This window comes from Vulpes vulpes, chromosome 1, assembly GCF_048418805.1.
Source record: "Vulpes vulpes isolate BD-2025 chromosome 1, VulVul3, whole genome shotgun sequence".
NCBI lineage: Eukaryota > Metazoa > Chordata > Mammalia > Carnivora > Canidae > Vulpes > Vulpes vulpes.
This window is the reverse complement of record NC_132780.1, coordinates 3,520,362-3,535,925: the sequence shown is the minus strand read 5'-3', so window position 1 is coordinate 3,535,925 and position 15,564 is coordinate 3,520,362. Positions and strand designations below refer to the sequence as shown.

The 15,564-nt window shown below is 46.9% G+C and overlaps 1 protein-coding gene and 1 long non-coding RNA gene across 7 annotated transcripts in view; both read left to right on the top strand.

The window, feature by feature from the left end:
- CEP89 (centrosomal protein 89) overlaps nt 1–11,730 on the top strand; it is a 74,160-nt gene extending 62,430 nt beyond the window's left edge. For all 5 annotated transcript variants that reach the window (XM_026010176.2, XM_026010175.2, XM_072749939.1 and 2 more), the window contains 2 exons: nt 6,000–6,169; nt 11,431–11,730. In XM_026010176.2, the coding sequence (XP_025865961.2) occupies nt 6,000–6,169; nt 11,431–11,572 (312 nt within the window). In that variant the 3' untranslated portion in view covers nt 11,573–11,730. The remainder of the gene's footprint in view (nt 1–5,999; nt 6,170–11,430) is intronic.
- A 1,192-nt stretch (nt 11,731–12,922) lies between these two features.
- LOC140597943 (uncharacterized) lies at nt 12,923–14,546 on the top strand. 2 transcript variants are annotated; one of them, XR_012000016.1, is made up of 2 exons: nt 12,923–13,062; nt 13,346–14,546. It is a non-coding gene; the product is annotated as an uncharacterized lncRNA (long non-coding RNA). The 2 variants fall into 2 exon arrangements; XR_012000017.1 differs by having other exon boundaries at nt 12,934–13,062; nt 13,349–14,546.
- Nucleotides 14,547–15,564: the final 1,018 nt, after the last annotated feature.

Here is a 15,564-nt window from a genome sequence, read left to right as displayed (position 1 = left end):
AAGTTAAACAAAATTTAACATATAGTTGCTCAGATCCAAGCATATGCCTTAAGGCAAAGAATAGACTCCCCTCCCCTCCATGTTTCATGAATATTGCTTAAATAACACAAATATTAAGTTTTTGGAAGCCACATTGCCTGTACATCTTGATTTTCAAGTGGTGCAGACAGAGATGCTACCTGAGGGGCTTTCTGGATCCCAGTAGGGTCTGCCCCATGCAACATCCCTGAGCTGTCCTGATCTGGATTCTGGGCCTTCCCCAGGGAAGATCACCTGCATCTACCCAAATTCAGAGAAGACTAGCTCACCGCCAGCACATCACTGTTTTCATTTATTGTGGTCAGTGGCCTTTGTGGTGAGGGGTGATCCCACCACAGGTCCAGGGAAGTCATTCCTTCTGTGGGTCAGAGCATCTCCACTCCTGTTCCCAAATGTGGGCTGTTAGGCATGATGCCATTTGAAGAAAGGGTTGCTTTGCTAAAGGAGAATTGAAAATGCTACATGAGCCCTCCGCCCAGAACTCAGGGCAACTTATCCTGTGGCTTTAGATGGTAGGAATGGTTTGATTTAACCCAATAGCTTTCGGATTTGTGTTGACTTCTGAAATGTCATCAGGGATTCCTAATAGACATCATCGTTTTCTGGGAATTTTATTTCTGACACTGTTTTAAAGTAAGTGAGGATATGCTAAGTTTTATCTTCAAAGTAGGCTTAGTTGTTAAAATCTAACTACTAGGCGGGATAAAGAAAAAGAAATCCCTATCTAGACACACCTTACTGAGACTGCACAACACCAAAGGCAAAGATAAAATCTTTAAAGTGGCCAAATGGTGTAAATGTGTTTTTTACCCATTTTGTACCTTCAAGGTGAAAAATTAAGAAGTTTGACAATACAGAGCATTTGGCAGTGACATGAAGCAGTGGGAACTTTTCTGTGTAGCTGCTGGGGCTGGAAAGGAGTTTAAACCATTAGTAGAGTAGAACATTCACACAGCTCACAACCCAGCCATCCCTCCCTTATCCTTTCCAGACAAGAAAACTCACAGATGTACACCAGAAATCATGTAAAGAAATGGTCGAATTGGGGACACCTGGGTGGCTCAGCGGTTGAGCACCTGCCCCTGGCTCAGGGTGTGATCCTTGGTCTCGGGATCGAGTCCCACATCAGGCTCCCTGCCTGGAGCCTGCTTCTCCCTCTGCCTTTTTCTCTCTGTGTCTTTTATGAGTAAATAAAATCTTGAAAGAAAGAAAGAGAAGAAAGAAAGAAAGAGAAAGAAAGAAAGAAAGAAAGAAAGAAAGAAAGAAAGAGAGAAAGAAAGAAAGAGAGAGAGAGAAAGAAAGAAAGAAAAAAAGAAAAGAAAGAAAAGAAAAGAAAAGAAAAGAAAAGAAAAGAGAAAAGAAAGAGAAAGAAATGGTCGAATCAGCATTATTGTCCCAAACAAAACGACCCCGTATCTATCAGCAGTGGAACAGGTAAATTGTGATGCATCCAGAAAGGAATACCTAATAGCAATGAAAATGAATAATTATATTTACAGTATTGTGGGTGAATCTCACAAGCATAATATTGAATGAAAGCAACATAACATGTATGAGTGCCTGTAATATGATTGTGTTTACATAAAGTTTAAAACAGGTAAAATTAAATTGTTTGGGGCACTCTTAGGTTGTAAAACAAAATGAAAAATAAGGAAAAGATTTCACCAAAAATGAGATTAATGATTACAGTCAGTCCTTGAACCAACCCCCCACGCAGCTGAAAATCCATGTATAACTTTTGACTCCCCTACTCTTGACCACAAACCTTACAAATAGCATTAACAGTCAATTGATATGTATTTTGTATGTTATGTGTCACCTTCTAACAGACTACGGACTTCATTGGCTTTTGTCTGTACCCCCTGGCCAGACTAGAAGCTCCGCAGGGGCAGGGATTCTTTTCTGTTTTTGTTCACTGGTATATCCCAAGCACCTAAAAGAGCACCTGACACATAATATTCAATAAATGCAATGACCAATAATCATTTGGGGAATTAATTAAATAATATATTTTACAATTTAAATTCAACAAAATCAAAAGCTGTGTACAAAACAGTATCTCAATTCTCAGAAAGGCTAGAAGGAATACACCATACTATTAATGATGGGACTCTAAAGAGAAGTATTTTGAGTGATAATGAGGAATCATGGACTTGGAGGTTTTTGTTTTTCTTTTTTTTTTTTCTTCCCTGCTCTGGGTTTCCTGTTGGCTATTGTTTCGGAAAGAAGAGGTCTGATCTTCAGGGTGTTTGGCCTTATCTTAGGAATGTATCTCATTATCATTCATCTGGATAAGATCCTACAAAGGATCCACCCAGCGCCCCCCCACCCCCACCCCAGAGGACACCTGAGAGCTGGATCCAGGTTAGACAGGGTGGATCTCTGAGGAAGAAAAGGTTAGAGACCTAGAAAAGGCTGAGAAAATTTGAGGATAACATCTTAGAAAACCCCAGCAAAATAGGACTCCCCAAAGCGAAGACGTCACCTTTGAAATCAAGGCTGTGTTGTGATCTGAGAAAAATTGAGCTGCAGGCAGGAGCTCTTCCGAATCAAGCTGGATTCAGAGGCCTGAGAAGGGGCTACTAGAGGGATGGTTTGGAAAGCCTGGAAATTGGCCCAGCCCATCATGCTGCACCCTCCCGGGAACCTCATCTCATCCCAGAGGGATTCATGGGCCTCCAGAGAAAAATAAAAATAGAAGTACAATTTTCCTGCACATGAAGAAAATGCATCAGAAATAATGTTGCCACAAAGATCAAAATTATAAACTATACCCAAAAGTGAACTGATAGGTAGATAAGTAAGGAGATAGATAGGTAGCTGGAAAGCTAAAGCTTAAAATAAGACAAAGATAGGAAGGCGAACCACAAGAGACTCTTAAATGTAGGGAAAACAGGGTCACTGGAGGGGCTGTGGGTGAGGGAATGGGGTACCTGGGGGATGGGCATTAAGTAGGACACATGATGGAATGATAACTGGTGGTATATGCAACTGATGAATCACCAAATTCTACCCCTGAAACTAATACTACGCTATATGCAAACTAACTTGAATTTAAATAAAGTCTTGAAAAATAAAATAAAACTTAATAAAGCCATCAAATGGAGGAGGAAATCCTACAAAGCAGAGATAGGTGGTCAGACAAAGGCAGATGTGACCTGGAATCGACACAACTCAGGGAAGAAATAGAAGGAAAGGAACAACTGCTTCAGAGATGCAGATGAAATTACAGGGGACACAAGGAGAAAGATACCTTAAATGTGCGACAAGGACATAAAGAGAGAAATGAGCAATTTAAAGACAGAAAGGTGGAAGACGTAAAAAGAATGCAGTAGAGAGGGATAAGACATTCAATGTGCTTACTGTTAACAGTCCCCAAAGAAGAAATCAAAACAGTTCCGAACAGTAATTCATAAAAACCTTTCTGAAATAAATGAAGACTTGAATGTACATACTGAAAGGACTTTAAGACAAAGAAAGAAGGGGCGGCCTGGCTGGCTTAGACGGTGGAGCATGTGACTCTTGATCTCGGGGTTGGGTTTCTTGCCCTGCCTTGGGTGTGGAGATTACTTAAAAATAAAATCTTTTAAAGACAAAGAGTGCCTGGGTGGCTCAGTCATTTGAGCGTCCAACCCTTGGTTTCAGCTCAGGTTGTGATATCGGGGTCATAGGATCGAGCCCCACATCAGGCTCCGTGCTCAGCACAGAGTCTGCTTGTCCCTCTCCCTCTGCTCCCCACCCCCGCTCTCTCCCTCTCTCAGATAAATAAATAAAATCTTTAAAAAAATAAATATATATATTATATATATCTAAAGAAAACCTTGGACACCCAGGCAAAAGGCCAAGTCATAAGAAAAAAAAAACCACGTCGGCATCATAGTTCTCAACAGTAATGCTGAATGCCAAGAGCAATGCCTTCTATAAATATTCAAGGAAACAGAGGATGAGCCAAGGATGTTTCCATCCAACCAAGCTACTCTTCAGACAGTTTTGACCGAGTAAGAGCTCCGGGCACATTTTTCCCATAAATCTCACCTAAAGATTAATCAGCTTGAGTTCAGCCTGTCAAGAAACAATTGGGCAAATTTCAGAAAAGTACTGGTATCGAGCAAAGGATATATTTAACTGGGAACTAAGACTTCAGCGAAGCTGGGATAAGGCCGATGGAATAAAATGTAAATGTTTTTTGACAACGTGGAATTAATGCAACCAAGGAAAAACTGACAGGTGAGGGCGGTAGGAAAGTAGAAAGTAGAGCAAACTAGCTGATTGCTTCATATCGTCGTAACGGAGAGTTCAGAGGTATCATTTCAAGCTGAAAAAGCAAGGAGAAGCTTAAGCACATTTAAGTAGGGGAAGAAAAGATCGTTGTGAGCCAACATTATGTTACCTTTGATAAATGAGAGGACTAAGGAGATGTAATCTAGAGGCATGAGAATAAAAGTCCCCACAAGAATCCAGAGATCCATTCCTAAACAGTAGAATTAAACAGTGAAAAGAACAGAGAAGATGGGCTACATTAAAGTCTTTAAAAATGTATGTAGGTTAATGAAATAACAAAATTGATAAATCAATGGGAATGGGCTTAATTCACCCACTAAAAGAAAACCGTTTTTGTGGATTGGATAGTAAAGCAAACAGTATTCCATGATAGAGCCAAGAGCCAGTCTGAAACAAAGTACATCAGAAAGCTGAAGAGTAAAAGGATGAGTAAAGATCATCTAGATTCATGCAAACAAAAAGAAAGGAAGTTGCAATCTTTATACGTGCCGAGATGGAGTTCGGGCGAAAAGCACTAAATGAGACAAAAAAAAAAAAAAAAAGGAGCTCTTCTAATATAAAAGACTGCAATTAATAGTGTATAGTAGCTACAAATATCTCTGCACTAAATAAACAGCAGATATATAAAGTACAGACTATAGGACATGCAAAGAGAAAGGGAAACATGGTTAATAGCTTTAATCTCTTGGTCCAAGACAGATCAAGAGATTAAACAAAAAGAACTAAGGATACCGAAGATCGAACAACGTAATCTATAAGGTTTATTTAGGGGAGTGTATGTATATTTACACAGAACAATTGATTGTTGATTGGCTACTAAAAAAAAAATCAACCCCCGAGAGTAGAAATAAGGTACATTTGTTGTTTTTTTTTTTTTTTTAATTTTTTTTAATTTTTTTAAAATTTATTTATGATAGTCACAGAGAGAGAGAGAGAGAGAGAGAGAGGCAGAGACACAGGCAGAGGGAGAAGCAGGCTCCATGTACCGGGAGCCCAACGTGGGATTCGATCCCGGGTCTCCAGGATCGCGCCCTGGGCCAAAGGCAGGCGCCAAACCGCTGCGCCACCCAGGGATCCCTGTTTTTTTTTTTTTTAAGGCACATTTGTTGATCAAAAAGATGAGAACCAGAAACACAAAATCAGAAAGTAACAAAATATTCTTTTACCTGAAAATGTGAAAACCATGAGGTAGACCAACACCTGGGTCAGAGAGGATGTATAAACTGTCAGCTTCTACACGCAATTGAATCTGCGTGAACTAAAAATTAGCATCTATGTGACAACAGTTTTAGAAATGCTCAGAGGGAAGTCATAACCTTAAATCTATACAATAAAAGTGTAAAAGGAAAATCTATGAACCCGGCTTTTATCTCTGTCATTTCTTTACCAATAAGTGTAACAAACCTTGCCAGCTTGGTCTGTTTTTATTTGTAGCATGTAAAAAATGGCATGATGCACATTAGAAATTTGGTTTTATATGATACTTGACACTCCTTTTTTTATTTTTCTCTGACTTTTATGATGCAGACTTGCTCTCCCAGATCAAATTTATTCACGGGTGTTTTCATCCTCTCTGGGGGCTCTGATAGCCCAGGTGGGGAGGGTATGCGTCTGGGAAGCCATCCCTGGGGCCACAGGCAGCACCCCCCCGCTCACTCGGTGCCTCCTCCTCCCCCCAGGGGTACAAGAAGCAGGCGGCACTGAAAGTGGGTGACATCAGTCACCGCCTGACAGCGCAGCAGGAAGACTTTGCCAGCAAGACAGCCCAGTACCAGCAAGAGATGAGGCACCTCCATCGGATGCTGCAAGACAAGCAGGATATCCTAGACCAGGCCCTGCAGCAGAAGAGGTATGACCACCCCAGCCCCATAGAGCAGGCTTAGTTTTGAATATTTGCTAGAACTTTCTAGTAAAACCCTCTGGACCTGTTTTGACTATTTAAAAAAATTTTTAAATATTTTATTTATTTATTCATGAGAGACAGAGAGAGGGAGAAACACAGGCAGAGGGAAAAGCAGGCTTCCCAAGGGGAGCCTGATGTGGGACTCGATCCTAGGACCCCGGGATCATGCCCTGAGCCAGACAGATGCTCAACCGCTGAGCCACCCAGGCGTCCCTGTTTTGTTTATTTTTTACATTCAAATTTAATCTGAATGTAATATTGGTCTTGATTTTTATTTGTTCATTTTCTTTTTAAATTCTTCCCCCCAGCCGTTGACATACAGGATTGTGTAAGGTTGAGGTGTATAAGGTGGTGATTTGATACAGGTACATCTTGTGAAATGACCACTGCCGTCAGGTTAGTTAGCACCTCCCTCACCTCCCCTAACTGCCATCTCGTTGTGGTGCTGGTGGCGGTGGTGGTGGTTATGGTGGGGACATTGAAAATCCACCCTCTTAGCAGCTTTCCGGTGTACAGCACAGCGTGGTTACCTGCAGTCACCACACTGTGCTCCTCATTTTCTTTAATCCCCCTTTTGGAACTCCTCATTGTGGGGGCGCCTGGGTGGCTCAGTCGGTTAAGCATCTGCCAGTGGCTCAGGTCATGGTGCTGAGGTCCCAGGATTGAGTCCTATGTCGGGCTCCCTGCTCGGCAGGGAGTCTGCCTCTACCTCTCCCTCTGCCCCTGCTCCTGTGCTCTCTCTCTCTCTCTCTCTTGCTCACTCTCTCTCAAGTAAACAAAATTAAAAAAAAAAAAAAAACTAATTGTTTGAATATTGGACTTCTTAAATCAGTCCGGGCCTCTCATTGTCTTTCCCTCTTTTCTATTCTCTGATACTTTTGTTTTATTCAATTTTCTTGGGAGGTTTTTGATTAAATGTCTCATTTCTGTTCTTTCTTTTTCTTTTCTTCTTCTTCTTTTTTTTTTTTTTTTCCATTTCTGGGGATTTAAAAATCTGATGATTCCTTTTTTGTAAGATCATAATCATAAGAATATGGGTGCATTATGTTTTGGACGTCAGCCAGAATGCAGATACCTGTTTGTTTTCCATCAGCCAGATGCTTCTTAAGTGTAAGGCTGAATGAAGTCTTACTATCGTGTTTTTTGTAGTCACAGAAGTTCTTAACACCGTAAACGACTGCTTTGTAAAAAGTTGGGCCAAATACCAAATTTCTTGCCAGACAGGAGGTTTGGAGTTGCATTAATAAAATGGCACTTTGTTTTTCACTTTCTCCCTCATTCCACATGTGTCCTTAAATGGTTTGAGAGTTATGTATTCTCTTTCTTTCCTTTTTTTTTTTTTTTTTTTAGATTTTTTTTTTATTTATTCATGATAGAGAGAGAGAGAGAGAAAGAGAGGCAGAGACACAGGCAGAGGGAGAAGCAGGCTCCATGCCGGGAGCCTGACGTGGGACTCGATCCTGGGACCCCAGGACCACGCCCTGGGCAAAGGCAGGAGCTGAACCGCTGAGCCACCCAGGGACCCCCCCCCTTTTTTTTTTTAAAGATTTCCTTTATTTGACAGAGCACACGCAGGGCTAAATCCCCTGAGATCATGACCTGAGCTGAAGACAGACGCTTAACCTACTGAGCCACCCAGGCGCCCCTCTGTACTTTCAGTGGTTACCATTGAAATTTTACCATGGATATTTAGCATTAAAAATCTAAATTTAGGGGGATCACTGGGTGGCTCATGGTTTAGCGCCTGCCTTTGGCCCAGGGCATGATCCTGGAGTCCCGGGATCGAGTCCCGCATCGGGCTCCCTCCATGGAACCTGCTCTGTCTCTCTCTCTCTCTCTCTCTCTCTCTCTCATGAATAAATAAAATCTTTAAAAAAAAATCTAAATTTAGGGGGTCCTGGGTGGCTCACTTGGTTTTGGTGACCAACTCTTGATCTTTCAACTCAGGTCTTGGTCTCAGGCTTGTAAATTCAAGCCCTATGTTGAGCTCAAAACAAAACAAAAATACATAAATTTAACATCTCTACATTTCTTTCCCCCAACACAAGATCTAATGCTCTTATCTAATTCTTACCCCCCTCAAGGTATATGATGTTGGTGCTTAGTGTCATTAGGTAGATAAAAGTGAAAAACAAAGATCTATTTTATATCATTATCATTAGCCCCCCCAAATTATATGTTACTGGTTTCTATACAGTTCTTTATTTTGATGTACCCGTAGGTACCGATTTCTTTACTTACTGATTATTATTAAAACAAAACAACAGACCCAAAATGGGCCTCACATCACCAAAGCATCTTTAGTCAATCAATAATTGCCAGTTGGCACTACTTAGGTCCTGTGCCTGGTTGACCCTGCCATCCCCTAAAGGAGAGTAACTTCGAAATAACCACCCCCATTTTTGCCTAGTACAACTTCCTTGTTCCTGCTCCCTTCTGCCTATAAAAGTCTTTTATTTTGTACAGCTCCTAGGAGCTCTTTCTCTCTGCGAGGCCGGGTGCTGCCCAATATTAGTTGAGTTTTGCTCAAATAAACTCTTAAAATTTTCTCATTTCCTTAGTTTATCTCTTAACATATTGTCTTACATCTCAGACTTTATTTCTCAGGTTAGTTTCCTTCCTCCGAAAACCCATCATTTAGAAGTTTCTTTAGTAAAAGTCTGTTGGGAGTAAGCTTTCTTAGTTTCTGATTATCTGAAAATGTCCACATTTCTCCTTCATCCTTGTAAGATCATTTTTGCTAACTACAGAATTTTACCTTGATAGTCTTTTTTTCTCAGCATATTCTGTGTTCTCTGTTTGAGAAGTCTGTTTTGACAAGTCCCTGATGAGCCTTTTGTCATTTTTAAAAATAATTGACCTGAGGCGGCTGGGGGGTTCAATTGGTTAAGCATCCAGCTCTTGGTTTCAGCTCAGGTTGTGATCTCAGGGTTGTGAGATTGAGCCCCGTGTAAGGCTCTGCACTCAGCTGGGAGTCTGCTTGGGATTCTCTCCCTCTCTTCCCCTTCCCCTGCTTGTCTGCTCTCTCTCTCTCATATATACAAATAATTTTTTTTTAAAGATCTCTTCTGTCACTTGTATTCTGTAATTTCTTAGGTATGTGTTTATCTGGAGGCTTCTTTTTGCTTGTCTGGTTGGTGTAAATTATTCTGTCTGTCGTTTTGTGTCTTTCATTAGTCTAGAAAACTCTCTTTTCTTAAAATAAGCCGTTATTTCTTAAATCATTTCTCCTTATTCTTTCTAAATGTCCTTCTGGAACTCAGATTAAATGTATGTTGGACCTTCTTACTGAATCCTCTGCGTGCCTTGTCTTAAATTTTCTCCCCCTTGTTTTTAAGGTCCGCATTCTGGGTAATTCTTTCGCTCAATATTCCTATTTACTAATTCTCTCTTCAGCTGTGTTCAGTGTAGTGTTTAACCCAGCCATTGGGTTTTTTTGTTTTTGTTTTTGTTTTTGTTTTTTTTGGGGGGGGGTATTTCAACAACGGTGTACTTCATTTTCAGTTCTACTCAGTTCTCTTAAAAAGCTGCCTATTTGTTTTTAAAATAAATTCTTGGTCTTTGCTTATTTTAAAAACATCTTTTATTTCTTTTAAAATTTCATTTGTAGTTATTTTTTTCAATATCTGAAATTTGGGGGGAGTTTAAATTTGTTTTTGTTTTGGCCTTTGCTCTATGTGGCTTGTTTCTTTCTATGTACAGTAGCTTTTTAACTATGAACATGTATAGGTTGCATTTAATCTGTGGAATCCTAAGATTGTCAATTAAGGTGGTTTTCCTCTATAGAATGTTTGCATTTGCTTCTCTTTGGTGTTAGAGCATATTCCCAACCTGGAGCCACTTTTAATTTCATTATTAATTTTGAAAATAGGCTGTTTTAACATCACTGGAACATTGAGGGCCCTTTGTGTACCTCTACTTACCTGCCCAGTTGTGGAACACGTAGTTCAGAGTGTTTCTAGGAAGAAGGGGAGAAAGGTGGATACGTGTGAGCCCTGGGGGCTTTCTGACACGGGCTTTTGTCCTCAAAGCAATAAGCAATACCAACACACATTGCCTGCCTGTGTGCTTTCAGCTTAGTCTTTATTCTCTTCTGCCTTTAGAGATTTCCTATTCTTGTTTGAGTTTGGCCAAACATTGATCATGATTGCTGTGATTTATCAAACATGTAGTCCAGAAAAGAGAAATGTGGGGTTCTTTTTTAAACACAGTTTAATTAAATAACGCCCAACATTCAGTGGACATTAGAGGGTCTCGGAGAAAGCAACAGTTCACAAGAGGAGTGATGCTGGACAAGTGGGCACATCGCTGGCCTCCCTGAATGCCATTGTCCTCCTCCTCAAACAGCAGCACTCAGTGCCCTTGGTAGCTAACACCTTCCATAACCACTGGGCCGTGTGAGCAAAGGAGCCGGCCTCGCCACCTGCCCTCCTACATGTGGCCCACTGTTCCCGCCGGGCTGGGACTGGTCCCCCTCATTCTCCCATTGGGTCCTCTGTCCTGTGAGGTGGTAGCTGGGGCCCTGGTCTGTTCCCCCAGGAGCCCCTGGCCCCACGAGGACATGAATATCTTGTCGGCCTTGTTTCCCCAGCGCTCCCCATGGTACCTGTCACAGAGCCTCTTCCTTTACGTGTGCACCTTGGTCCCTCTGGGTGTTCACCCCGGCATGAAGTCTGACTAGGCCGGTCTTCTCTGTGTCCTCAGCGACGAGCCCCACACCACGCAGTCCCCTCCTCACCCCCAGACTAACTCCTTATGGCCAGGACCCTCATTGGCTCTGTGGCTGGGTGTTGTGAGAGGTGCCTGAGGGTCGGCCAGGTCCCAGCGGGGACAGGTAGCGGGGACACAGGGAGGGAGACTTGCAGGATTCGTGCGATGCGGGCACCTGGAGCCGGGCCCTTGTGCTGTGGGTCAGTCCATGCAGTCACTGTATTTTATTCTTCTACGTGTTACTTCTATAGAGAGCAAAGGTCCAAAATAAAGGAAAAGGCACAACTCAGTATTTATTGTCTTCCCAGAGGACCTCAGCATTTCATTCAACCCCAGCAGCCTTTGCCTCAGAACCCAAGCACCATGGGATCTGTTCTCTGACATCAAGCATTCTTCCCTTAGAGTTCTTGCCACTTTAGGATTCCTAAGGGCTCTAGAAATATTTTTCTTCTTGTGCTATTTTAAACTTTTCCCTTTTTTTCGTGTATCTCCCTCAGAGAAATGGAAGGCGAGCTCGAGGTGGTTTGGCAGTCTACCTCCAAGGAAAACCAGAGAATCCGCGAGCTGCTGCAGGTCGCGCTGGAGAGGCCCGGTGTGTGGGACGGCACTGGGGCCACGGCCCCAACCACGGTGACGTGAAGCCACAGCCCGTGCGGGGACCGGTGACCGGGATCCCCCGCCCGGAGCCCTGCTTTTACCCAGGACCCAGAGGTGCACGGGGAGGGCAAACCCCCGCCTCCCGCCGCAGCGTCTCCCCTCCTGGGGGCACCAGAGAAGTAAAGCTCTCAGAAATGTGATGTGTGTTTGCACATTTTGCTTTATTTGGGGAGCACGTGCCCAGCTGCTGTGCCAGTACGTGGCCTCTGGCTGCCGTGGCTCCTGGTGACGGTGACCTGCTGGGCGGGCCTGGCCCCGGGCTCCCAGGCCTGCCGCCGGGCAAGGGCCCAAGGAAACGGCTTGGGGCATCGGGCGCTCACGCTGTGGGCAGTGGCGGTGCTGGCAGGTGCTCTGGGCGCCGTTCTAGCATTTGGGGAAAGACAGGTGCCAGCCCTCACGGCCTAATAAGCTCTGCAAGGTGCCCCCTGCCCTGTCCCTGCCCTCCTCAGCCTCCTGGAAAGGCGATTTTTCTGGGGCCACCCAGTGCCAAGGTGGGGTCGCTGCCCGGCCGCCAGGGGCCAGAGTCCTGCTGCTCCTGGGCCCCTCCTTGGGTGGGCTGGCCCCCCCAACCCCCTGCAGGGCCACCCCCTGGCGCCTCCTGCTGGTGGTGCCCATCCCTGGCGCGGCTTGGCTCCACCCTGCTGGCTGCCCAAAAGGGAGCAGGATCCCAGCTGCCGCACCCCATGACCAAGCCCTCCCAGCTCACCCCTGCCTGGGCTCGGGGCGCACAGGCCAGCACAGGCCCCTGGCTGGGCAGAAAGTTCCCGCGTGGCCTCTGATAGCTGGTTGGGAGCTGAGATGGAAGATCTCAGCTGTTTTACATTTTATTCTAAATTATTTTCATTTTACCAGAGTTGGGGAGACTCGCGGGGATGTCACACTGTGTGACCAGTGGGCCGCGGGGGCCCAGCCGCTCTCCGGCCTCCACGCAGGCGGGACGCCCCGCACCCCCGTGGCTTGTCGCAGGAACCCTGCTGTTGCCACATTCGTAGAGGGCCGCTCTGGTCACTCCTGTTGCTTTCCCGCCTCCTAGGAGAATGTTTTGTTCCCTGGAGTCATGAGCCTTAAGTTTATTACACGTTACACACATACTCAGCAGGTTGGGTGACCCCCGGAGCTCGTCGCGCCCAGGCAGGGGTGGGGTCAGGGACGCCGTGGGCGCGCGGCAGGGGGGAGCCCCAGTGTGCGCAGGGGGCAGGGCAGGCAAGCGGCGGGACACGAGGCAGCAGGAGCTGGAAGGGCCAGGCCTGGGCGGCGGGGCAGGGTCCCAGCAGCTGGACGGGGCGGGGGGGGGGAGGCCGGGGTGGGCCCGGGGCCTGGATTGCCGGGGGACTCCCCTCCCCTTGGGCTTCACCCTGCAGGTTCCAACCGGAGCAGGAGGCGGTGCCCTTCCTTCTTGGTCCCGCTGAGTCAATGGCTCCAGAACGTTCCTGGCCAGGCGAGCAGTTATAAAGCGGGTCCCCGGAGCGCAGGTGAGCCTGCGGCCTGTGCTCTTAGCCAGTAGCCCGGGGAGTCCAGGCCGCGGTGGATGCGGCTGTGACTTTGGGGGGACCGCGGGCAAGGGGCGCGGTTTGCGGTCGATCTGCCGCCAGAGGGCCCGAGGGTGGGAAGGGGCACCTGCCCCTCAAGCGCCGAGAATGGGAGAGGCTGTCCCTCCCCAGCGGCCACTCTGAGACCGGTGCGTCCCCCGGCTGGGGGGACAGGAGCATTCTCCGTCTCGACGTGTATTTCTTTCAACGCAGCCTGTGTATTCAGCAGGCATCCATGCAGTGCTTACGTCCGTGCGCCGCGTGGGGAACAGCAGGGGCGAGGGCAGACGTGGTCGCAGGCCGTGCTGGGTGCTCGGAGGGAAACGACGGCCCCCCACCTTCGTGGCTGCCGTGGGAGCTACGGGGAAGCCCGCGTGGACCCTCGAAAACCCCACTGCTCGGAAGCAGGGCCGTGATCTTAGCCTCCCCTAAACAGAAGATAATAATAGTAGCCACAGCCCGGATGGGTCTCCGCCCCTCCCACGTCCCCACGCCGGCCGCTGTGCGCCCCTCCGGCTCCGGTCCCCAGGGGTGGCCCGTGCTGGGCTGTGCAGTCGCAGCCACCTCACAGGTGACCCCCGGGACCTCAGAAGGGGACGATTTGGAAAAGAGGCTTGTTGCAGATGCACTTAGGACCGACTAGAGTGGGGTCGGTCCCCCGGCCTCCCCCATGCAGGTGCCTGGTGCCCCTGAAACCAGACGCGCAGGGAGGATGCCAGGCGACAGCGGTCGGGTCGGGCAGGTGTTGCTGCAGGCCAAAGACAGCAGGGGGTGCTGGCCACCCCAGAAGCTAGGAAGAGGCCCTGCAGGAGCCCCCTCCTCGGGGCTCAGAGGGAGCGAGGCCCATGCCCACCCCCGGATTTGGGACTTCTAGCCTCCGGGTCTGAGACAAGAAATCTGTTTTAGAGCCAAGAGAGAAGAGAGCAGGAGAGGACCCCAGGGCCTGGGTGTCCAGAGCCAGCAGGGTCAGTCTCAGGAAAACTTCGGTGTGTGCTGGGACACGTGGGCGTCAGCATGTAGCTTTTCAGCCGAATACATTTGTAAAAATTTTTTTAAAGATGTTATCTGACAGCACAAGCAGGGGGAGCGGCAGGCTCCCCGCCGAGCAGGGAGCCCAGTGTGGGCCCCAACCCAGGACCCTGAGATCAAGACCTGAGCCGAAGGCAGACGCTTTACTGACTGAGCCCCCCAGGTGGCCCCTCCGCTGAATGAATTTTAAAAGGTTAACCTAGGTATAGATCAAGGATTTCAGATGAAAATCTAGCCCCCAAATTGAGATGCGCTATAAACATAAAACCCGCACCAGATTCCGAAGGCTCACGACGAAAAGAATGGAAAACACCTCACCAGTGATTTTTATACCTGGTTATATGTTGAGAGAACGTTTTGTGTGTATTAGGTAAAATAAAATCTATTCTGAAAATTGATTATTTCACCTGCTTTGGTTTTTGTTTCTACCTTAAAAAAAAAAAAGCCCCGTGACCCCTGGAAACCTTTAAACCACGTATGTGACTCACAGTATACTTCTCTTGGACAGTTGTGTACGGACCTAAGTGTGAAAGTCACAGCTAAGCTTCTAGGTAGTTGATGACCCTGGGTCAGGGAGGATTTCTTTTTTTTAATTTATTTTTTATTTTTTTTTAATTTTTATTTATTTATGATAGTCACACACAGAGAGAGAGAGAGAGGCAGAGACACAGGCAGAGGGAGAAGCAGGCTCCATGCACCGGGAGCCCGACGTGGGATTTGATCCCGAGTCTCCAGGATTGTGCCCTGGACCAAGGGAGGCGCCAAACTGCTGCGCCACCCAGGGATCCCTTTTTTTTTTTTTTTTTTTTTTTTTTTTTTTTAGATTTTATTTGAGAGAGAGCGAGCCGGAAGGGGGCAGAGGGAGAGGGAGAGTCTCCAGCAGGCTCCCCGCTGAGCGTGGAGCCGGACATGGGACTCGATCTCCCCACCCTGAGATCGTGACCTGAGCCGACACCAAGAGTCAGGCCTCGACTGAGCCCCCCAGGCGCCCTGGGAAGGGGGTCTCGAGGCGGGCCCAGGAGCCCCTCACAGCAGCCAGGCCTTGCCAAGCGTCTGGCACCCTCAGCACTGGGGTGACACGTACCGTCACCTCCCGGATTCCTCAAGCGGCTGGGCTCAGTGGGTGGGGTTCCCTCCCTCCAGGGGGACACACACACCTAGGTGTTCCCAGATCCAAAGTCGGGGTCGCTCTGGGCAACCTGTCCTTTTTCTTTTTTCCAAAAATTTTATTTATGTATTCATGAGAGACACAGAGAGAGAGAGGCAAAACCCAGGTGGAGGGAGAAGCAGGCTCCCTGCGGGGACCCCAATGTGGGACTCGATCCCAGGACTCTGGGGTCTCAGGCTGAGCCCAAGGCGACACTTGGCCACGGAGCCACCCGGGCGCCCCTCCGCATGGGTTCTCCGCGGGCTCCG